The sequence below is a fragment of the Hemitrygon akajei genome, chromosome 13 (assembly GCF_048418815.1).
Source record: "Hemitrygon akajei chromosome 13, sHemAka1.3, whole genome shotgun sequence".
Lineage (NCBI taxonomy): Eukaryota > Metazoa > Chordata > Chondrichthyes > Myliobatiformes > Dasyatidae > Hemitrygon > Hemitrygon akajei.
Window position 1 is genome coordinate 107,628,182 of NC_133136.1, and position 24,656 is coordinate 107,652,837.

The 24,656-nt window shown below is 39.7% G+C and overlaps 1 protein-coding gene across 2 annotated transcripts in view; it reads right to left on the reverse strand.

Annotated features, from left to right (window-relative positions):
• wdfy3 (WD repeat and FYVE domain containing 3) overlaps positions 1 to 24,656 on the reverse strand; it is a 333,550-nt gene that overhangs the window by 55,693 nt on the left and 253,201 nt on the right. For both annotated transcript variants that reach the window (XM_073065240.1, XM_073065239.1), the window contains 5 exons: positions 15,741 to 15,901; positions 13,464 to 13,541; positions 12,256 to 12,486; positions 7,839 to 8,007; positions 614 to 777 (listed from right to left, as the gene is read on the reverse strand). In XM_073065240.1, the coding sequence (XP_072921341.1) occupies positions 614 to 777; positions 7,839 to 8,007; positions 12,256 to 12,486; positions 13,464 to 13,541; positions 15,741 to 15,901 (803 nt within the window). The remainder of the gene's footprint in view (positions 1 to 613; positions 778 to 7,838; positions 8,008 to 12,255; positions 12,487 to 13,463; positions 13,542 to 15,740; positions 15,902 to 24,656) is intronic.

The window sequence follows — 24,656 nt, forward strand, 5'->3', positions numbered from 1 at the left end:
TTTTTATTTTGTGTTCTTTGTGCTTAACTCATACTTGCATTTCAAGCTAATATTATTGCCTAGAATAAGCCCTTCCCCTGTCTAGTTCCTTTTCAAAGGAATGAAATATACACAATCTTCTGGGCTGATTTCCAATGAAGTTTTAAAAAAAGTAAATCTAGTGAGCATGTAATGACAGACTAAGCCACTACTGCAAATCACCTGACAAGAGAAAATCATCTTGCAAAACTATATCACTAATATTAGTTCTGTCATTTGAAATCTATTTGTTGCATTACCATTGATTGATATGGGATCTGGTAGTATTACTGTAACCATCATTCAAATTACCTTGCATTAGTCAGCAACTACATTAATCTGGAGCAGAAAGGGCTAAAATCTTAATATTAGTTATTTCCCATTTTACCCAAAATATCCACTATGTAGCCAGTCAAACAACATTTTTTTGTTATTTATATAAAAAAGGAAACCAAAAAACACTAATTTTTCTAGTAAGGCAACTTAATCTGTTTGCTGTAAAATTTCAAGCTTGTCTATATCTATTCAGTTCCTCTAAATCCATACTGAGGTTTCTCTACACCTCTGATAAAAATATATTCATTGGTTTATGTACCTTTTCTCCCTCTTCTAATAATCGTAAGAGTGTTTGGTTATCGGTCTTCTCTTCTTCTTCCACTGAACTTGCTTCAGAAGCCTGGTCAAGGAAAGGTTCTGTGTTGTCATCATCTCCACCATCAGGGGCAGAACGTGAACGTTTCAAAGGTGGCTTCACAATCCCTATACAATTATATTTTATGTTACTTTGCAAAATTAATGAAAATGTACATATCTTAAGAGATTGCCTGAAGAATGACATTAATTAAATTTCTTTTTATTCAAATCATACACATGGATAAAATTAGTACAGCTTGTTACACATGATCATTAATTTCATGGCTACTGTATTTAATGCAAATTCTCTTTTTTCTTAAAACATTTCCAGGTCACTTTTTTTGCAGTAGCAAATTTATGATAGTAATATCCGTGACGCTATTTTGATTGCATGCCTAATGGTCTCAATCAGTTTTCAAAGTGGTGATTGAAATAGTGGGCAAGGAAATGTATTTATAAAGCCTTCAGATCCTCAAAGGACCTTTAACAAAAGCTGAAATGCAAGGAAGTTGGGTATCAGCTACACTAATTCGATGTGAAATGGACAGATAAACTCTTTAGCAGGACGTGATTAATGCCGTTTGAGTATCCCTGATGAACCAGATCTGACCTATCAATCAAAAAACTTAGATGGGGTAATGCAAGGCCATATATGCAGATTTGTTGCAGCTGTAGGCACTGTTGTAAGACAACTGGCTCAAATCAATTGACATTATAGTGGCAACTGATTTAATATAGGTAAAAGTGGTTATCCATTTTGGCCCTTCAAAGAATACAAATGTTTGAAATCTTAAAAGAACAGATGTAAAAAGACTTACAGTCCATTCACAGTGATCATTAATTTTATATGCATAGCAACAGACATCACCAGTACTACTATGCTCAAATGTAGTTCTTTCTAAGAATCACAGATTGACTTAGAAGGAAAGCTGCATTAATGTGATATATAGATTGATACACGTGTATACTTCAAAAGTAAATATTTACTCATGATTAAAGAAACTAACTCCTATGGAATTTAGATGGTTAAAGGACCATTTAATATATATTGTAAGATATTAAACAGCTTTATTAGAATTAGAAGGATATTATTATTTTTAATGTGTGGAGATAAGAACTAGGGAATGCAGTCAAAAATTAGCTGGATCTATCAGCAGTAAATATAGAAAACAGACATTTATATAAATACATACACACATACAGTACTGCACAAGTCTTAGATTTATTTATATGTAAGACTTATCTAGTGTACACACACACACGTATACATTATATGACCTTGGGGTTAGAAGATGAAACTCCAGTTTGTATACGGTATATATATTTTGATAATAAATGTACCTTGAATTACATTTGCATAGTACTGTACACATGTGTATACATACACACACATATATTCAGACAGATATAAACACACACACAAAACACACAGTGGATGTCGATTAACTGGGACACAGTGGGGCCAGTACATTTCAGCCCAATTAAATGGCTGCCCCAATTAGTTAAGTTTATTAGAAATAGTTAAAAAGACTAGAAAAACAAACTGTGTAACTAACTATGTATTTAAATGAAACACAGAACAAATTAGAAAACCCAGCAGTGAGGAGACCGAGGTCCTTTATCTGCCAGACGATGCTCTACAAGTCTGTGGTGGCCAGTGCTATCATGTTTGCTGTTGTGTGCTGGGGCAGCAGGCTGAGGGTAGCAGACACCAACAGAATCAACAAACTCATTCGTAAGGCCAGTAATGTTGTGGGGGTGGAACTGGACTCTCTGACAGTGGTGTCTGAAAAGAGGATGCTGTCCAAGTTACATGCCATCTTGGACAATGTCTCCCATCCACTCCATAATGTACTGGTTAGGCACAGGAGTACATTCAGCCACAGATTCATTCCACCAAGATGCAACACCGAGTGTCATAGGAAGTCATTCCTACCTGTGGCCATCAAACTTTACAACTCCTTTCCCTCAGAGTGTCAGACACCCTGAGCCAATAGGCTGGTCCTGGACTTATTTCCACTTGGCATAATTTACTTATTATTATTATTATTTCATTATTTATGGTTTTATATTGCTATACCTACACTATTCTTGGTTGGTGCGACTGTAACGAAACCCAATTTCCCTCGTTGATCAATAAAGTATGTCTGTCTGTCTTACTTCCTAATAGTTATCAGAATTCATCCAGTGTATGCAATGAACAAAATCAGTGCTGACACCTAGTGCAGATAATGGACTGACTTCATACAATGTTATCGACTATTGCATTCTCTAAATCTTCATTTTCATTGTAACATTAACAGTTTTCATAGTACCTAACTTGAAGTAGAGGAATTGTCACCTCGGCTGGCCTTAATGCTTAAAACCATACTGACCAAAACAGTTCTGAATTGTCTTAACTCCTTATTTCTTGCCAACTATCAGTAACAGAAATAAATAATTTTTGAACACAATCGCATGCAACTGACGCCATTTAAAAACTGTTCACTCTAAGCACGGTGTAATGTCTAATGGCCACACAAGAGTGCATGACTGACACTAGTTTGAAATTGTTCAGCAAAATTCTACTGCCCCAATTAAGCAGCATTGTATTCCAAACAAACAAAGGGAATTCTGGCAATTTTATCGATTAGTTTTTGTTCTTGAGGAGTTGTGCCAAATAAGCGGCTGCCCTGATTAACCGGAATCCACTCTATATGCAGATGATGAAAATCTGGAACTCTTTTCAAATAGCAAATGATGCTACGACAACCATTAATTTCAAAACTGGGTTTGACATATTTGTGTAGGAAATTAAGTTAGGTGCAATGCAGAAAAAAACAGAAACATAAATCTAGGTCATAGATGAACCGTCATTTCATTCAACAACAAACTTCTCTTAAATGTTGCAATTGAGACTGCATCCATCACTTACACTGGCAGCTCATTCCATACGCACGACCCTCTGAGTGAGGAAGTTTCCCATAAGTATTTCACCCTTCACCCTAAATCTATGGATTTGGAGTTTGAAAGTGAGTCAGAGCACTTCAGCGCAGAGAGTAGGCCTTCAGACAATCTTGTCTGTGCTAGCCTGCTTTTCTGCCTAGTCCCAACGATCTGCACCCAGACCTTAGCCACCCCGTCATACCCATCCAAACTTCTTTGAGTGTTGTAATTGAACCTGCATCTACCACTTCCATTGGCAGCTCGTTCACACTCTGGGGGAAGAAGTTCCTCTTAGATATTTCACCCTCACCCTAAACTTATGACACCCAACTTCTGCTCTCACCCCACCTCAGGGAAAAAAGCCTGCATGTATTTATCCTATCTAAACCGCATATAATATGGTATACTATACAACATCCTATACAACTTCACAACTCCTGCACTCATTGCTCTGATTTTTGAAGATCAATGTGCCAAACATTTCATTTTCCGACTCTATCTACCTGCAATGCCACATTCAGCCTATTTTTCCATCTGGTCCAGATTCTGCTGTAATTTTTGATAGCTTTCCTTGCTGTCCATTATGCCCACAATTTTAGCATCATCTGCACATTTGTTGATCCAGTTTACCATATCACTCAAATCATAATACTGATGACAAACAACAATGAACCCTGTACTAATCCATGCAGCACACCACTAGTCACAGGTGTCCAGTCAGAGAAGCCTACTAGTCAGGCTTCTCCTGCTAAGATAATGTTGAATCCAATTTACTCCTCATCCTGAATGCCAAGCGACTGAATCTTCTGGACCATCTTCTCACGTGGAACTTTGTCAAAGGTCTTGCTAAAATCCTTGTAGACAGCGTCCACTGTCATTCCTTCATCTACTTTCCTGGTAACCACCTTGAATAACTCTAAGATTGGTTCGACACGACCTACCACACACAAAGCATGTTCATTATTGCTAATCAAGCCTGTCTATTCAAATAGTTATATATATAATCATGTTTCTTGTAATACCTTCCAGTAAGTTACCAACTACTGATGTCAGACTCACCGGCCTAAAGTTTTCCAGCTTATTCTTAGAGCTTTTCTCAAACAACCGAACAACGTTAGTCCTCTAGCAACTCACCTGCTGCTAAGGACTTTTAAAATACCTCTGCCAGGGTTCCTGCAATTTCAGCACCAGCCTCCTGTAAGGTCTGAGGGGGTACTTTGTCAGGCCTTGGGGTATTATCCACTTAATTTGTGTTAAGACTGCAAACACCTCTTCTATAATCCTCTCCTCTTCTGTAAAAGCCTTGCAGAGGGTGGTTAGGGAAGCAGAGAAGGTTATTGGGGTCTCCCTACCTTCTGTCCAAGACCTCTTTCAGAGTCGATGCCTTCAGAAGACACGGTACATCATTAGAGACCCCTCACACCCTCTCCATGAACTGTTTGTTCTTCTGCCATCAGGTAAACGTTACAGGAGCATCAAAACTAAAACCACAAGGCTACTAAACAGCTTCCTCCCACAGGCAGTCAGACTGCTAAATAGCTGCTCTATCTGACTCTGCTTTGGACACTTTTAACTTGCACTGGACTCTTATAACTTGTTTTTAACTGACATGTGGCTGTTGTGTTTTATTATTTATTGTTATGTTTATTATTTAGTGTTGAGTTTGTTATGTTATGATTGCACTGCTCCTGGGAAACGCTCTCATTCTGCCCTGCAGAGCTGATGTACCGTTAGAATGACAATAAAGTTTTTGAATCTTGAATATGGTCTATGACCTCACTACTGTTTTGCCTCAATTCTATGGAATCTGTCTCCGAAGTAAATATGGATGCAAACAATCTATCTAAGATCTTTCCCACCTCATTTAGCTCCATGCATAGATGGTCACATTGACCTTCAAGTGGATTAGTTTTACTATCCATTTGCTTTTAATATATCTGTAAAAGCCTTCGGGATTTCCCTTCACTTTATCTGCTAGAGTAACCGCATGCCTTCTTTTAGCCCCGGTTTCCTTCTCAAGCTTTTATACTCCCTTTCTTAAACTCTTCAAGCACTTAATTTGTTCCTTGATGCATCTCCTTCTCCTTAATCAAGGCCTCAATAGCCCTCAAAAATTAAAGTACCCTAAACCTGTTAGCTATGTCTTTTATTCTAATAGGAACATACAAACTCTATACTCTTAATATTTCACTTTTGAAGGCCCCCCACTTACCAAACATCCCTTTGCTGGAAAACCTGTTAGGTCCTTTCTGGTGCCATTTAAATCGGTCTTTCTCTAATTTAAAATCCATACCTGAGGACCAGTCCTCTCTTTTTCTATATTTATCATGAAACTAATGGTATTATGATCACTAGGTGCAAAGAGTTTCCCTACACAAACTTCTGTCGCCTGCCCTAGTTTGTTCCTTAATAGGAAATCTAGCATCATACTCTCTCTAGTTGGGACCTCTATGTACTGATTAAGGAAACTTTCCAGAACACTTTTGACAAATTCTATCCCATCCAGCCCTTTTATAGTATCGGAGGCCCAGTCAATATGTGAAAAGTTAACATCACCTTCTATCAGAACCTTATGTTTCTTGCAGCAGTCTGTGATCTCTACAAATTTGCTCCTCTAAATCTCATGGATTGTTTGAAGGTCTATAATAAAATCTTATCAATGTGGTCATCCCATTTTTATTCCTCAGTTCCACACATATAGCCTCAGTAGACAAGCCCTCTAGTCTGTCTTGTCTGAGCACTACTGTGACAATTTACCTGATCAGTAAAACTACCTTCAATACCTCCCTGTCTATCATGTCTAAATCAACAGAACCCTAGAACAATGAGCTGTCAGTTCTACCCCTTCTGCAACCAAGTCTCTTTAATGGCTACACTATCATAATTCCACATGTTTATCCATGGTCTAAGCTCATTCGCCTTACCTATGTTACCGTCTGAAATACTCAGAACATTAGTCCCATCATGCTTACTCAACTTATCGATTCCTGTTTCGTTATGTAGGCATAACATCTTCCTTCCCCACACGCACTCCACAAGCTGCTCTAGCACTCTGGTTCCCATCCTCTTGCAATTCTTGTCTGTATCCTAACATTTAGAAGGTTAAGACTGATGTAATATTAAAATGATTCAATAAGGAAACTAATTCCTTTGGCAAAGAAGCAAAGATACAAATAAGATGATAAAATCAGAGTAAGTCAACTTAATTACGTAACACTCATATGGCCCTACAAAAAGCTGGTCCTAGTTCAACTGAAAAAATTGTGAAGAAGGTTATAGGGTACGAAGTTATAGGATGAGGTACAGTTCAGCAAACTTAGTTATGAAACATGTTCCAAGGCTTGAATGGCTATGTAAATCACAAACACAAGAAAATCTGCTGATGCTGGAAATCCAAAGCAACACACACAAAATGCTGGAGGAACTCAGTAGGCCAGGCAGCATCTACGGAAAACAGAAAACAGTTGACACTTCAGGCCAAGACCCTTCATCGGCCCTTGAATGACTATGTTTAAAGAGATCAGAGTGAACAACTCACCTTTACAGATTAGAAGACATTTTACTATAAACAAACATTTATAACAAGGAAAATTATTTCCATTTAGATCTTCAAGATAGCGAAATGATTCTTCATGCTGTACTAACATTTTGGAATATAACTGCTATTATGAAAGTAGATTAAGTCCAATTTAGGTTGAAGGATATTTGATGAGATTCCACAATTCATGTCTTCTCTATGACACAGAAAAGGGCCATTCAGCCCTTTAAGTCCTTGCCAGTACTTAAGAGCATTTCCAACAATCTCATTCCCCAATTGACTTACCCCCACTCCTGCAACCCATTCTCTCTTAGTAAGTGGTGGAATATATTCCAAGAGTTAGCTCTGATTGAATACCATTAACCTACCACCCACATACACGGGGGGTAATTTACAATAGCTAATTAACCTGCCACCAAACAGAGGATACAGGAGAAAACCTGAGAACTCAGGGGAGACCCTCTTATTTAAAAGGACAATGTGTAAACTCTTAACAGATAACACCAGAATTCTAAACTGAATGCTGGAGCTGTGAGCTACTAATTGTGCCATCATGCCACCCTGAAAGGTCACGTAATTTTCATTTATTTTTGTTTTGCTTTTTAAAAAATTGTGTAATTACAACATCTGGAAAATATAATTTTAAAATAAGTGCAACAAAAGTCCTGTTGTACATCAGTTGCAAGACAATTAAGGAGCATTTCAGATAATACAATGATATAACCTTTAACTCTTGCAATTGTGTCTTCTCCATGCTCAGGTTCATGATGGGTGGTTTCACCCTCCGAACTCTCCTCAATTGTATCTGGATACATGGTTGGATTTCCAGCAGAAAGTCGTAGGTAGTATTCTTTACTGTCATAGCTAATAGCTCTACGGTAACGAGCAGGTTTCTGTAACAGCAAAACAGAGTATTTCAGTGCAACACAAATGATTCTTTATCAGGGGTGTCAAACTCATTTTAGGTCACGGGCCGGATTGAGCAAAATGCAGCTTCATGCGGGCCGGATCAGTCGGACGCGTGCAAACGCAGCTTTCGTTGCCTCCGTTTTTTCAGCCTGCTTTCATGTGTCTCAGTCTCTGCTATAACTGCAAAGTGTTTCACTTTACAAATTCCGTTTCTTATGAAGAAGACTGCCGAATAAACACTAAAAACCCTGAAAACCTGGTACCTGAATAAACTCAGCATTAGCCATATCATACGCCATATCATACGCCATAGGCGCTTCGATTACTGGGGCCAGCTTTAATAGTAATTAGATATTATCTCGTGGGCCAAAGATAATTCCACCGCGGGCCTTGAGTTTGACATATATGCTTTACATAGTCATGAACTTACCTTTGAGATAGCACTAGATCAAAAATTACAAACATAAAAACTGTTTTACAGTAGCCAAGCATGTCTATATGTACACAATAATAAATCATCTGCAAAGTTAAATAGTCACAACCACTATGTGGCGAAGTTATGTTTGGTAAACATGCTTTAGAAAAAAGTGCTTTCCATAAGTGAAACAATACTTAATATTGAAGTGATGAGGTTTAATTTTGAAACTGCTTAAATGTGCAGGTATTTTAAATGTCTTGATCTAATATTTTGTTTTCCATGGGATAGAGGAAGGGAAACAGGAAGAAGAATGAACTAATCCAACTCAAGTTACATCATCACATTTTGCTTGAAACAACGTAGCTTAATCACAAGGCCACAAAAGCAGCAATGATGTTATTTCAAGTGCTAGGGTGAGACTTCAGCCCAAGAAATCCTGTTAGTGTGCAGTTCAGAACAGTTTACAAAGATCTATTTTGGTGAAAACTGTGAAATAAAAACAAGTCTTGGCGTGAGAATGAATCATCATCTTGTAGCTCAAAAAGTGCATCAGAAGAAGCCAATTATAAAGATATGCTACAATGCCCATCATGCAGGCCCATTCAATGCTAACTTTTAATGGCTGAAGCAAGGACTGCTGTGTTTCTTACTCCTTTACCTTTTCAGAAACTATTCTGTCATCATCAAACCAAGGCATCTCGGATACTTTAATAGCAGTGACATACTAAAATAAGGTTTTGAGAACAGAGGAAATACTCATCAGATTTTCAGTATCACAAGGCAGCAAAACCATTAAGATTAAAGTTAGCGTACATTGAAACATTGAAATATACAGTGAAGCGCATTGTTTGCATCAATGACCAACAGAGACCGAAGATGTGCTGGGGTCAGTCCGTGTCACCATGCTTCTAACATCAATATTGTATGTCCACAATTTAATAATCCCCAATCCACATGTCTTTGGAATGTGGGAGGAAACCAGAGCATCCGGAGGAAACACAAGCAATTATAGGGAGAACACAGATATGCACAATGTCAACACAAGTAGGTAGCAGCAAAAATTTAAGTAAGTCTTGAAAATGAATTAGGTGACCTCAAAAGAAGTAATTAACATTAGTAGAATTGTTGCTGAAATTTAAGAATATGTTTAGAACATAAAGTATTTTATCTGAAAAATAGCTGAGTTACCTTTGCTAAATAAACCCTAGTTTGGGCCCCCATGTCCCCATCCCAAAGAATTAAAAGCCCGACATGACACTGAACTTTTCTTCCAATACTTTCTTACCCAAATTCAATATTCTCCGCCAAGGGTCTTCATCCCAGATTGTGGACCCTTGCATCTAACTTGAGAATTGGATCCTCTTCCTCTGGTCTCTTCTTCTCAAGATCTATTCATCAGTAAGTGCTGATGCAATATAGAGCATCTTAACTTTATCACATGCCTTTATTAATCTAATTGATCCCCAAATGAAATTGCAGTTCTCATTAATACTATCATCAAGTCAGCTGCCAAATGCAGTGCTGTGGTTCAGAAAACTGTCCTCAACCTCAAAGAAATCAAACAAAAGATCTTGGACATACTCTCCCCACCCTCTTCATAATCCCTGCTGGATCATGAATGCTCTTCCAACTAATAACTTAATTTCCTCCAGAGATCTTCCCACCATAGTGCCTCAACCCAGCACAATCTTCTTCTACCATTTCCATCCAACCCCCCCACCCCCCCCAACCCCCATGATGCACTTTTAGGACTCTCCTAATAGACGCACTGTTTTAAACTGCATTTGTTCCACAGAGGATATGTCAACCTATCCTGACTATTTTCTCTCTCCTTGACCAAGTCCTTTCTCAGCAGTTTTGATGACAGTATTATGAACAGAAGGTTGCAAATCCCTTCCTTCAAACATCTATATCACTTTTGGTGTCTTCCACCCATTGTCATTTAGTGCTCATACTTTAGAAACATTCAGTCTACAAAGGAATTAACAGGCTATCAGTTGCCTGTGAATTTAATTTCTATCTTAGTTCCACTTTGATCTCTGACAATGTTCAATGAAGTTTAATGTAAGCTTGAGGAACTGTATTTCATCTTCCATCTTGCACTTTGCAGCATTTGACATGTAATATGAAATACAACTATTTCAGATAACAAGCTTTCCCTGTTTGTCAGACCATGCAGTTCTGATATGATGTCATCCTGTTACATTAACTCTTCCTCCTCAACCGAGTCCTGATCAAATTCAGGATCCAAAATATCAACTGTCCATTTTCATTCATACACACTGAGTTCCTCCAGTGTATTCAACTGTTGCTTAATATTCTCATCTCTGCCATTTCTTCTGTCTCCACTTCCAGCATTCTCTTTTATTTTAGATTCTCTGTAGCTACTACTTCTTGTTTCTCATATTAAATCAGACAAAACCGCTAGAAATAAAGTCTTCCCCACCATTTTACACCAAAAGAAGTTGTGTTATCTAGACTCTAAGTCTCAACTCCATTCCAGACTTTCCTTTTGTTCTTCTCACCACTGCCTTCCTCTGAACTTTAATATTTCTTAATGCTGATGAAAAAACATCACTTCCTTCTTCACAGATGCTGCCTGACTCATGGAGTGACACCAGCCTTTACTATTTTCATAGACGTAACTTCATTGACAGTAATCCACTTGCAAAAAATACAAATCACTAAAATTTGCAGTTTTGTAATGTCATTCAAAACCTCAGATTGCGCCAATAGATTTTGCACTCTATTAATTTACTTATTTTTTCTAAACACAGCATTTCTCTCGATTCAGGGCTAAAATGTTATCCACAGCATTCTTGTCTTCTCTCACAGTACAAATATGAAAAAAACTCTTTTGGTTCTATAACTGAAGAATTAGGCTAGAATTTTTGTGCTAAAATCTCTCACGTGTGACTTGAAACTACAACCTTCCAATTCTAACTATCAACTGAGCTACAACTGACATCTTTAAGCGCTTCATAATCAACTTCACATACAAAATAACTTTATTTTAATTTGGTAATATTTAAGGTGCAGAAGTTAATAATTGTACTTATAGACTTGGCAAATCAAAATGATAAATATGCATGAACCCTATTTTATTACCAAGATATGAAAATCTAATTGATCACTGTGCATCTTGTGTTATTGATTCAAAGAAACGGAGATGTTATTCCACTGTAGAGTAAGGCGAGGAAACACAATTATAATCATTCTTTCACAAATAACACAGATGGTCTATTGCTGGCATCACAGAATTAGAAACTATAGACTATGTGTATCATCTTCGCATCTTACAATGATTTAAAAATTGTAATGGGCTGTTAAAATTCTTAAGCAACTATATAATCCAATGAAATTAATAACAGTTGCACAGCAATGTAACTTGAATTACTTATTTTGTGTAAAATAAAAAAGACTTTTTAGGAAGTTAAGACAGTTCAAAAGATAGTCCATTTTATTAACTTTGATACCATACTTTAAATTGAAATTCGTGATTACAATATCAATTCTTCATTAATCATGCTTTGAGAGTAACAAACCATCTTGATGTTTCTGAATAAAATTACGATTTTTAGCATCATACTGTCCTACAGTACATTACACTAAGTAAAATAATCTACTTAGATATTCAGAGGTGTCTCACTAACATATTTAAAATAGATATACAAAGTTATCACAAATGAAATGTTAAATACTATTAAAACACATATATAGGTTTCATTAATAACAGAAAGTAATGGCCTACAAGGCAGTTCTTAATAAATTGTGAAACCATACTGTTTCACATGTCTTAGTTTTCAATACTCACCTGGAGACTGGCAGATTCTTGCTCATTTTCTGGCAAATAGGGATAATGTATGTAAAACATGTCATTCCGGACCATCTTCTTTCTCATTCTGCAGGGACCTTCAGGCATTTCCAACATCCATTTATCAAGATGTGATCCAATTGGAGGCCCCCATAGGCCCCTCTCTCGCAATAGCTCATACTCTATCTGAGCCCATTCTTCTGTTACGTACTTCATTACATTTTGCTGACGCTACAAATTCAAAATGCAATTATGTAGCTGTTAATGGCAGTACGGTAGGAGATTAAGATTTCATGTTTTGCTAGTATACATGTGCACCCCAACCAAGTGATGGGTAGCAGTGTGTTAAAATCAGTATCTGTAAATGTAAAATGTCCTCCCAATAGAACATAATTATCAAAAATGTATCCACTGTCTCTCTATTATATAATAATTTAGGCTTAACAGCACAATTCTAAAATAACATGAGAAAAATTCATGTGATCTACAGGTGATTAATATTAACAAACTGTCAGCAAGTCCCAACCAATTCAGGAATTTGTACTTGTATACATCAGCTGTATTTTGTAATCACAGCCAAAAATTAATTGCTGCTTAAAGTTTCTTGGAAAGACATTTTCAACTGTTGATGAATACAGAATATGTTAATTTTTTAAAAATCTCTGTCCGTGGCTGACATTATCATAGAATCTGTAAGATAGTTAATTTTGTTGAGTTCATTGGGTATTGAGGACAGGATGCTGCTAGTGTTTTTTCTTCAGAAACTCTATAATACTAGGCCTGATTATGATGCCCTTCCTGCTTCCGTAATCGTGTGATGACCACTTCCATATTATGATTATAAATAGTGCAATTTAAAAGCAAGGCTAACTTCAAGTCCATATGTTAGGACATGAAATCTTGACCACATTCCAGTGACAAGCATTTACTATCACCAAAGTATCCTTTTCTTTGTTGAATGTGCAGCGGGCATGGTTCTGTTGTTAATATAAATAATTTTGATGTTTATGCTTCTTTATACTCAATGCTATGATCTAGTTACAATGGCTCAACCACCTTGGAATAACAGCTTAGATTATATATAACAAATATCTAGATATTTGAATATCTAGATACAGGATAATATTAGACATATAAGCCCTTTGGTCAAGTAGAGATAATGTAGTGAATAAAGCAATTTTGTTAAAAAAAAATACATTGCCCTTTACCTCTTGATATTCTTTATACTGCATATCCACCAAATCTCTCACGACAGCAATATGAGTAAACATCCATTGAGATATTTCCTGAAAGAAAAACATTAATGTTTATGGATACATGAAATTTTGATAAGAGTACATAAGCAATTCTGAAAACCGGCTCTTAGAAGTTAATGACCTCACAGTATGTGCTAGAAACATAGTACATCCAGAATCCCCGACGTGTGAAGTTATCTCATGAGGAAGATGACACATTGAAGAAAAACAAATGTCTCTGATGTTGAATCACTAACCTCAACCAATGTCACTTGTATATTGTTCAGTTCATGAAAGTTATCCCAGGGAATGTCAGAAGAATAATTCCATTATGCTCTACTAGCTAGTAATCTTGGTATTCACATAATTCAGAATAAAACCCTCCTCTCTAAGGTTAATTCTGCACAAGCAGGAATCTGGAACCCAACAGAAACTGCAAGATGAACTTAAGTAGTTACTCTGACACCATTCCTCAACTCTTCCTCAGCTATATTTAAGACTGCATTGATGTTGCCTCCTGTACTCATGTGGAACTTGCCAATTTTCTCATTCCCCTTTCTGAATCTTTCCCTCTCCATCTTAGAAGAGAAACAAACTACAAACATTTATTACAAACCCAGACTCACACAGATAACTAAACTAGATCTCCTTCAAACTTGTCTCTTGTAGGGACCCTATTTCTCAATTCTCTATCTCTGCCACATCTGTTCTCAATATGAGACCCTCTAATGTGGTCGATGGAGGTTTCAGCAGCATCTCTTCCATTTTATGCACTTCTGCACTCACAGTGCCTCTCCCAAGACAGAACGGTCCCCTTGGTACTTGCCTTTCACCCTACCAGCTTCCACATAGAACATCTCATATTATTGTCATTTCTGACAGCTTCTATGAAGTTCCACCACCAGACACATCTTCCCCTCTTCACCCTTTCCTGCCTTTTGCAGGGACCATGCATCTCCATGACTCACTGGTTTGCTCATCCCTTCCTACCCACCCTATTCCTGCAACTCTAGGTGGTGCAACACATCTTCCTACATCTCCATTTTTCACCATTATCCATAGAGTTGAACAGTCAGAGAATCTCATGCACCTCTTCCAACTTTGTATTACATATGCAGCTTGTGATATAGCCTTCATTACATTGGCAAAACCACATGTAGATGGGGCGACTTTACCAAGTTCCTGCGCTCTTTGTATCGCATGTCATTTCAACTCCTTTCCCTATTTCCACATCAACTTATCTCTTCTGAGCCTTCTCCACTGTCAGGATAAGGCAAACACAAACTAGATGAACAATACTTCACATTTTAATACTTGGGGTAGTCCACAGCCCAATGGAGTGATCATTGAATTCTCCAATTTCACGTAACTGGCACCCTATGTTCATTTCTCTCTTATTCTTATCCACTCAGGTTCTCTTACCCATCCACCTTTCTTTCCAAACAATCCCCAATGCCACTAACATCCCCTCTCCCCGTGAACCAGTTTCTCTCCCTTCCCCCAAGTGGTATCATCTGATCATCACTCACAGATTGTACCTACAGGGTATCCCATCTCCTTTGCCACTGGTTTCATCTACTCATGCTACCTCCCTAACCTGTTGGCACATCACCTTCCTTACTTATTAAATTCCAGAATCTGCAGCCCTTTGTTGTCTTTCATCCCCACATTCCAGCCTCTATCTCCCCCAACCTGCCCATTATCCCCCTCCTCACCTGGTTCTATAAGTGGCACAGTACAACCATTGCAGATTTGATTCGACTTGACACAAACGACACATTTCACTGCAAATTTTGATGGACATGTGACAAACAAAGCTCATCTTTATTGCCTGCCAGCTCCTGATTCACCCCTCACCTCTTTGAAGCTGGCTGTCTCCCCTCCACACACAAAACAAACACTGGCAATCCCTCTACCTTCACAAATGCTACCCGAGACATCGTCCCCTCAGAAGTGTTTGTTTATTTGAACATAATGCCTTCATTTAGATTTATTTGAAGCTCAGTTTCAACAGAACAATGGCCATCGACGAGGCCTTCTAAACAAAAATAACCAAAGATGTTTTTTTTCTTTAAGCATTAGTCCTACTGATAGTATGTCACTGAATAAACAGGGAAGAGGTTTGATGCTCTTTTTTGAAATTGTGGACTTCTCAAATTATAAATCTGAATCAGCATTTTCAAAACCTTGCACTCAGTATCTGAATTAGACATAAAAGAGAAATTATCAAATTAAAGGGAAAATTCCTACCTGAGATGTGAAGTTATTTTTACTGATTCCACTTTCCTTTTTGTTACGCCTTGATCCAGTCAACTTCGACAAGCCAAATCCACTGCTAACTCTTGACAGTTTTGACTGTGTCACAGGACCTATGGTTGCATCTCCCCGACTGATATATTTTTTCTCATGAGCTATCCAAGAAAGAAAGAAATTAAAAGCATTTTATATCTCCAAGTTGTATCCTAGGGTTTTTAACAATTTTAGCAAGCATTCAATTGTATTCCAGAAGCTTTTGTCACTAAAACAGACAAATGTAGATATAGAAAGGAGAACCCACTGTTGAAAGGTTATTTCAGTACTCACCCTCATCATCACAGGAAATAAAGAACATTTTAGTTACTATTTAAAATGATAATTTATGGTTATGGAGTCACACAATCTTAGAGAAGTATAGAACCAAAACAGGCTCTTCAGCCCACCTAGTCCATGCCAAAGTGACTATTCCTATTCACCTGCACAGGAACCATGGCCCTCCATATCCCTACTACTTATGCACCTATCCAACTTCTTTTTACGTTGAAATCGAGCTGGCATGCACCACTTGGGCTGGCAGCTCATTCCACACTCTCACCACCCTGAGTGAAGAGGTTTCCCCTCATGTTCCCCTTAAACTTCTCATCTTCAACCTTTACACATGAATTTTGGTTGTTTTCCCAACTAACCTCAGCGGAAAAAGCCTGCTTGCATTTACCCTATCTCTACCCCTCATAATTTTGCATATCTCTATAAAATCTCCTCTCAGTCTTCTACGTTCTAAAGAATACAGTCCTAACCTATTCAATCTTTCCTGATAACTGACAACATCCTTGTAAATTTTCTCTGGACCCTTCCAACCTTGTTTACATCTTTCCTGTAGTTAGGTGACCAAAACTGTACACAATACTCTAAATTAGGCCTCACTAAGGTCTTACACAAATTCAACATAAGATCCCATCTTCTACATTCAATACATTGATTTATGAGTTGAAAAGAATGACATGTTTAGCAAGTCAGCCCTTTGTTCTACCACACTCCTCAGTTCCCTACCTTTCATTGTTTACCTTGGTTGGTCCTAATGAAGTGCAAAACCTCACACTTGTCTGCATTAAATTCCATCTGCCATTTTTCAGCCCATTTTCCCAGCTGGTGTGGATCCCTCCGCAAGCCATAATATTCTTCCTCACTGTCCACTACACCCCTAATCTTGGTGTCATCCACAAATTTGGTGATCCAGTTACCAACATTATCATCCAGATCATTGATATAGCTGACAAGCAACAAAGGACCCAGCACTGATCCCTGCATCACACCACTAGTCACAGGTCTCCAGTCAGAGAGGCAACTCTCTACTACCATTCTCCCACAAAGCCAATGTCTAATTCAATTTACTGCCTATTCCTGAATGCCAAGTGAATGAAACTTCTCGACCAGCCTCCACTCGGGACCTTATCATATTGTTATGATACCAGCCCCCTCCTTTGTGAGAATTGCAAGAGCCCTAGAAAAGGGGGGTCAATGACCCAAAAGAGAGAGAGAGAGACAGGCTGAATGGACACAGGAAATGGAAAGACATTCCACTGGGACAAAAGCTGGTGACTGTGGCATTGTTCTCAGGAGACACCTGGGAACTGCAGACGTGCCAACTCGCAGGGACATTGTAAAGCCCTCGGGCAAAGTGGGCTGGTTGAGAGAGAGAGTGCATCACCTGCAACCTGATTGACACCTGAGATCCCGTGAGGCAGTATAAAGAAGGGTCTGAAAGAGGACGACCCTCAGACGCACCAAGGAGACACCAAGAAGCACGACACCGCTTCCCGTGGGAACGGGAAGCCATTTTGAAATAAGCCACGTGCGCTAAATTCCGAATGCGGGGTTTGTGGCTGGAACCAACGGAAGATCGCTTTTAACAAACAACGGGGAAGATCGCTCCTCTGATCCCACGGATATTTCGGGCAAGTTTTTCCGTTTATCTCTCTCTCTCTCCAACACGTGAAACCAAAAGAGAAAAGCCTGCAGACTTCAGAGTGACTCTTTATATTTCCAATTGGACTCAGTATTATATACCCTAGACAACGAAAGAGCTTATTTCTGATTGATTATGGTTACACCGGTGTTTTAGATTGAGTTTTGACGATTTGAATGTTTTGTATTAACCATACGTTTGTGCCCTTATTGAATAAAACGTTTGAAAATAGTAGCATCCGACTCAGCTGATCCATCTATCTTTGCTGGTAAGTTACCTGGTTACGGGGTTTTCGTAACAAGTGGGGTTCTCGTCTCGGGATTTGACACCAAAAAGGGGGAGGTCAGTCAATCGGGATTGTAAGTCAAAACAAAATAATTTGGATCTGGTACGCAGGTAGCCAGACAGAAAAACCAGCAAAGATGGACGTGTGTGAATTTATGAAAAACGCGACTGTGGCGGCGCTAGAGGTGAGCACCAAAGCAGACTTGTTAAATTTGGCTAAGGGGTTAGAGATGGAAAACGAGCAGAATCAAGCGGAGAGGCAAAGACAGCATGAAATTCGGATCAGAGAGTTAGCAGCAGGCTTGAGAGCGGCAGCGGGGAGAGAAAGAGAGAGGGAGGAGCTAAGGAGAGAGCGGTTTAATGTTAGTCGGGAGCTGAGAGTAGTACCTCCGTTCGAAGAGACGGATGTTGATAGTCATTTCTTGTTTTTTGAAACGGTGGCAGTGAACCAGAAGTGGCCACAAGAGCAGTGGGTCGCGTTGTTACAAAGTGTGTTAGCAGGAGGGAGGATTTGGGCAGCCATGATGCCGACCCGCCGACCGGCGAGTGCGGTGGCCCCGCCCCTAGAGTCCCAAAGCTATCGCGCATGCGCGGTCACTCGCAGCCTGTCGGAAAAAGCGGCTGAGAAAGAGGACAGTTTAAATGAAGCCAACGGTGATCTGGCCAAGATGTTTTTACCGACCCTGTACCATGAGGGTTCCGAGGGTGGAAAAACAGAAAGCAGTAAAGTAAAAGGGGGTAAGGGAGAGGAAATAGCCCTGCCCTTAGTGAAGAGAAAGGTCCTAGAGGTAGGAACTAAAGTTGAGAAACGGATAAAGTTGTTAAAAAGTCCAGAGTTGGACATGGTTAATCTGTCTGGTTTGGCAGAATTGTTTGAAGAAGTTCAGAGTTCTAAAGGTGTTCTCGATGGTCCCGAGAGTGAAATGAGGGCAGTCTTAGAGAGGAAGGGTATCCTTGCTGTGGAGAAGTCAGCTGAAATGGCCGAGGAGGTTGTTTCAGCTCGCAGGGTTGCGCCTTCCCCAACGGGGGGCTGCCTAGAGAGTAGCTGGAAGGATCGGGGGACGTTAGAATTTGAAAAAGGTACGGGTATTGAAAGCCTGGAAGGGGCCAATGTCCCGTTTGAGTGTGTCCAAGATGGGGGCGCACGTGGTGCTGAACCTGGTAACAGAGCTCAGAGGAAGTCTGAGGTGTTTGATTCAGGGGGACGGGGCGGCCGTCTTTGTGGATCAGATAGGGTTGGTTCAGTAGGAAAAGGGTTAACCTTGGTAACCGTGGGAAGTGTGAGTTCCACGGTGTTTGTGTTCGAGAGTGGGGCCAAGGTTAGTGCCGAATTTAAGGGGGGAATGAGGATTGTTGTTGAAGGAGGGTCTGTAGTTCCCAAGTCGAAGGAAGAAATTTTAAACCTGGCAGATCGCTCACAGAGTGAGTCGGGAAATAGCGGGGCCCCCCACTCTATTGTTACGCCAGGGTGGGGTGTGAAGAGGTTGCATTCGAAATGCTACCTGAAAGAGGAGTTGGAATTAAAAACAAATAGCCTGAAGGGTCTTGACAGTTTGGGGCATGGTGTTGAAAAAATAGCCCTGATGAACGAGGCGGGCGGGAGTTTACCACGCCAAATTACTCAAAGTTCCAACGGGGGGACTCGCCAGAAAAGAGGCGAGGATTAATGGGGGCGCGATTTTTAAAATAGCAGAAGCCGGTTTTAAGGGATTTTGACAAAGTATGTGAATAATAAAGACAACACCCATGGAAGCTTGACTGTTAAGTTTGAAAGTAGCATAAAAATTTGTCTTTTGCATGAACCTTTGTAGATGTATGTAAGCTAAGATCACACCTCCTTAGTTATGTTGCCGAAGAAAGCAAATAAATAAGGTGGTTATTGAGCTGAAGTTTGATGCTACCAGGCGTTAGTAGGGCACATGAGGTTAAGGTATTAAAGGAAAGGGGCACTGTACTTGTTAACTGTTTAGATGCTGACTTGAATGTATAACTGTATTACTCTGTATTAGATTCAAAATTTCTGTAAGACTGTACCACTCTGGGTTTTAACCGCTGGTAAAAACCTTTTTAAGAGGGGAGGTGTTATGATACCAGCCCCCTCCTTTGTGAGAATTGCAAGAGCCCTAGAAAAGGGGGGTCAATGACCCAAAAGAGAGAGAGAGAGACAGGCTGAATGGACACAGGAAATGGAAAGACATTCCACTGGGACAAAAGCTGGTGACTGTGGCATTGTTCTCAGGAGACACCTGGGAACTGCAGACGTGCCAACTCGCAGGGACATTGTAAAGCCCTCGGGCAAAGTGGGCTGGTTGAGAGAGAGAGTGCATCACCTGCAACCTGATTGACACCTGAGATCCCGTGAGGCAGTATAAAGAAGGGTCTGAAAGAGGACGACCCTCAGACGCACCAAGGAGACACCAAGAAGCACGACACCGCTTCCCGTGGGAACGGGAAGCCATTTTGAAATAAGCCACGTGCGCTAAATTCCGAATGCGGGGTTTGTGGCTGGAACCAACGGAAGATCGCTTTTAACAAACAACGGGGAAGATCGCTCCTCTGATCCCACGGATATTTCGGGCAAGTTTTTCCGTTTATCTCTCTCTCTCTCCAACACGTGAAACCAAAAGAGAAAAGCCTGCAGACTTCAGAGTGACTCTTTATATTTCCAATTGGACTCAGTATTATATACCCTAGACAACGAAAGAGCTTATTTCTGATTGATTATGGTTACACCGGTGTTTTAGATTGAGTTTTGACGATTTGAATGTTTTGTATTAACCATACGTTTGTGCCCTTATTGAATAAAACGTTTGAAAATAGTAGCATCCGACTCAGCTGATCCATCTATCTTTGCTGGTAAGTTACCTGGTTACGGGGTTTTCGTAACAATATGTCTTGCTAAAGTCCATGCAGACAACATCCACTGCTTTGCCTTCATCCACCTTCCTGATAACTTGCTCAAATAACTATAAGATTGGTTAGACATGACCTACCACACGAAGTCATGCTGAAAATCCTTATTCAACCTGTGCATATCGAAATACTCGGTCCCTTAGAATACCTTCTAATAACTTTCCCACAACTGATGTCAAACTCATCAGTTACTTAATGGCCCCAACTACCTGTGATGCCACTTTCAACGAATTATGTACCAGTATTCCCAGATCCTTTTGTTCTACCACATTCGGTGAGAGAGGTTAAAACAAGGTGAGCACCAGCTGCCTGCCTTTTGATCGCTAAGGATGACTCTGCTATATTTCCAGAGAGGGGAGAGTCTGCCACTGTGCTTGGAGAATGCCCATATTTTCTACATTTTGGATGTGGAGTTGGACTATTGATTATTTTAATCCTATAGATTTTTGTATTCTGTTTTTTTTTGCCCATCTTTCTCGGTATTTTTGTGCAGGGTGTGGGGTTTAGGGTCAATGTGCCAGTTCTGTTTTGTTCATTTTTTTGTGTGGGAGGAGGGATTTGGGGTTGACGTGCCTATTCTGTTTCTGTTAGCTTTTTTGTGCGTGCGGGGGGTGGATGGATTTAGGGGTTGATGATCATGCTGCCTTTCTTTACTTTCTTGTTTCATAACTACCCAAAGATGAATTTCAGAATTGTATTCTTAGATAATAAATGAACCTTTGAACCTTTCAACTCACCAGCCTATAATTTCCTGGTTTATTTTTAGAGCTTTTTTTAAACAGCAGAAAAACATTGGCTATCCTCCAATCCTCTGGTACCTTTCCTGTTGCTAAGGATGTTTTAAATATCTGTCCTACGGTGCCAGCAATTTCTGCACTTGTCTCCCGTGGGATCTGAGAGAACACCTTGTCAGTCCCTGTGGATTAACCACCCTGAATTGCCTCAGGACAACAAACACCCTCTCCTCTGTAATCTCTATAGGGTCCATGAAGTTGATGCCACATTGCCTCACTTCTATAGACTCCATATTCATCTCCCAAGTAAATACAGATGCAAAGAATGCACTTAAGATCTTCCCCATTAGTTTTGGCTCCATACATAATTATCATTCTGGTCTTCCAGAAGACCAATTTTGTCCCTTGCAATCCTTTTGCTCAGAACACATCTGTAGGATTCCCCTTCATCTTGTTTGCTAGAGCAACTTCATGCCTTCTTTTAGTCCTCCTGATTTCTTTCTTAAGTGTTCTCATATGTTCCATTCTTTGCATCAAATCTATCACCATCCAGATAGATGATTAGTTAAAATATCATTCTTAGATGCACGCACTTGGTATACAAACAGTAGCTTTGTGTTGTTCTCCATTTTGTTCCACTGATTTCTATTTCCTCACATGGAGCAAAATACAGTGGCATGCAAAAGTTTGGGCACCCCGGTCAAAATTGCTGTTACTGTGAATAGCTAAGCGAGTAAAAGATGATCTGATTTCCAAAAGGCATGAAGTTAAAGATGGCATATTTCTTTAATATTTTAAACAAGGTTACTTTTATATTTCCATCTTTTACAGTTTCAAAAAAAAAGGAAAAGGGCCCGAAGCAAAAGTTTGGGCACGCTGCATGGTCAGTACTTGGTAACACCCCCTTAGGCAAGTATCACAGCTTGTAAATGCTTTCTGTAGCCAGCTAAGAGTCTTTCAATTCTTGTTTGGGGGATTTTTGCCCATTCTTCCTTGCAAAAGGCTTCTAGTTCTGTGAAATTCTTGGGCTGTCTTGCATGCACTGCTCTTTTGAGGTCCATCCACAGATTTTTGATGATGGTTAGGTTGGGGGACTGTGACGACCATGGCAAAACCTTCAGCTTGCGCCTCTTGAGGTAGTCCATTGTGGATTTTGAGGTGTGTTTAGGATCATTGTGTATCCTGTTGTAGAAGCCATCCTCTTTTCATCTTCAGCTTACTTAGACAGTGTGATGTTTGCTTCCAGAATTTGCTGGTATTTAATTGAATTCATTCTTCCCTCTACCAGTGAAATGTCCCCCATGCCACTGGCTGCAACACAAGCCCAAAGCATGATCAATCCACCCATGTACTCAACAGTTGGAGAGGTGTTCATTTCATGAAATTCTGCACCCTTTTTTTCTCCAAACATACTTTTGCACATTGCGGCCAAAAAGCTTTATTTTAACTTCATCAGTCCACAGGACTTGTTTCCAAAATGCATCAGGCTTGTTTAGATGTTCCTTTGCAAACTTCTGATGCTCAATTTTGTGGTGAGGACGCAGGAAAGGTTTTCTCCTGATGACTCTTCCATGAAGGTCATATTTGTGCAGGTGTCGCTGCACAGTAGAACAGTGCACCACCACTCCAGAGTCTGCTTAATCTTCCTGAAGGTCTTTTGCAGTCAAATGGGGGTTTTGATTTGCCTTTCTAGCAATCCTATGAGCAGTTCTCTCAGAAAGTTTTCTTGGTCTTCCAGACCTCAACTTGACCTCCATCGTTCCTGCTAACTGTCATTTCTTAATTACATTGCGAACTGAGGAAACGGCTACCTGAAAATGCATTGCTATCTTCTTATAGCCTTCTATTGCTTTGTGGGCATCACTTATTTTAATTTTCAGAGTGCTAGGCAGCTGCTTAGAGGAGCCCATGGCTGCTGATTGTTGGGACAAGGTTTGAGGAGTCAGGGTTTTGAAATTTTGCATAACCTGGCCTTTCCTAACGATGATTGTGAACAAGCCATAGCCCTAATAAGCTACCGTAGATTCCGGACTACAGAGCGCACCTGATTTTTAGCCGCTGGCACTAATTTTAGAAATAAAATCATTTTTTTAAATGTAAAGGCCGCACCGGATTTTAGGCCGCAGGTGTCCCACGTTGTAATATGAGATATTTACACAGAAAGATATTACACGTGAGGATTTTTTTAACTTTTAATTAAATCCATATGGTAACAAAAACAAATACATATTGCAAATGCTTTTTTTCGAACCGTGCCCGTACGCGGCTACTTTTAAATATACGTTGCGTATACTTCTTTACTGAACAACATTCCAATATCTCCTAACGACTGGTAAAAAATATATATACTGCAGCCTACCAGGAAAAGTTATTGATACCTTTAACTTAAAAGCAGAGTTCGCTCGGATCCAAAGCCGCTCGCGGAATCCGCTCCCCCCCTCCTTTCCGTTTCATCGCAAACGGCATTTAAAAGCAGATTTCGCTCGGATCCAAAGCCGCTCCGCCGCTCGACCCCCTCCTTTCCGTTTCATCGCAAACGGCATTTTCCCACAAGACGCCGCGAAACCGGGTGTGTCGTCATAGCATCCCGCGATGTAGTACAGAAAACAAATATAGTTTAAACTAAGAGGGTAGGTAGCACAATGCTTCGAGTGTTTTCCATGTTGATGAGGGTGAGTACAAATGACTGATTTACAATAATTTAATTGTGAAAGTGCGCTTGATTTATCGTACAATTTCATTGGACCTCTGTGAACTACTCATCAATTTTATTGGTCTACTGTTACGAGGCAAAATGTTTACGAGGCGGCATGAAAAAAACCTTGCATTAGCCGCATCGGATTATTGGCCGCAAAGTTCAAAGCTGTTCAAAATGTGGGAAAAAAGTAGCGGCTTAAAATCCGGAATCTACGGTAATTAAGGTCTGAGACCTTGATAAAAGTTATCTGAGAGCTCAAATCTCTTGGGGTGCCCAAACTTTTGCATTAGCTCCTTTCATTTTTTTTCCCCACT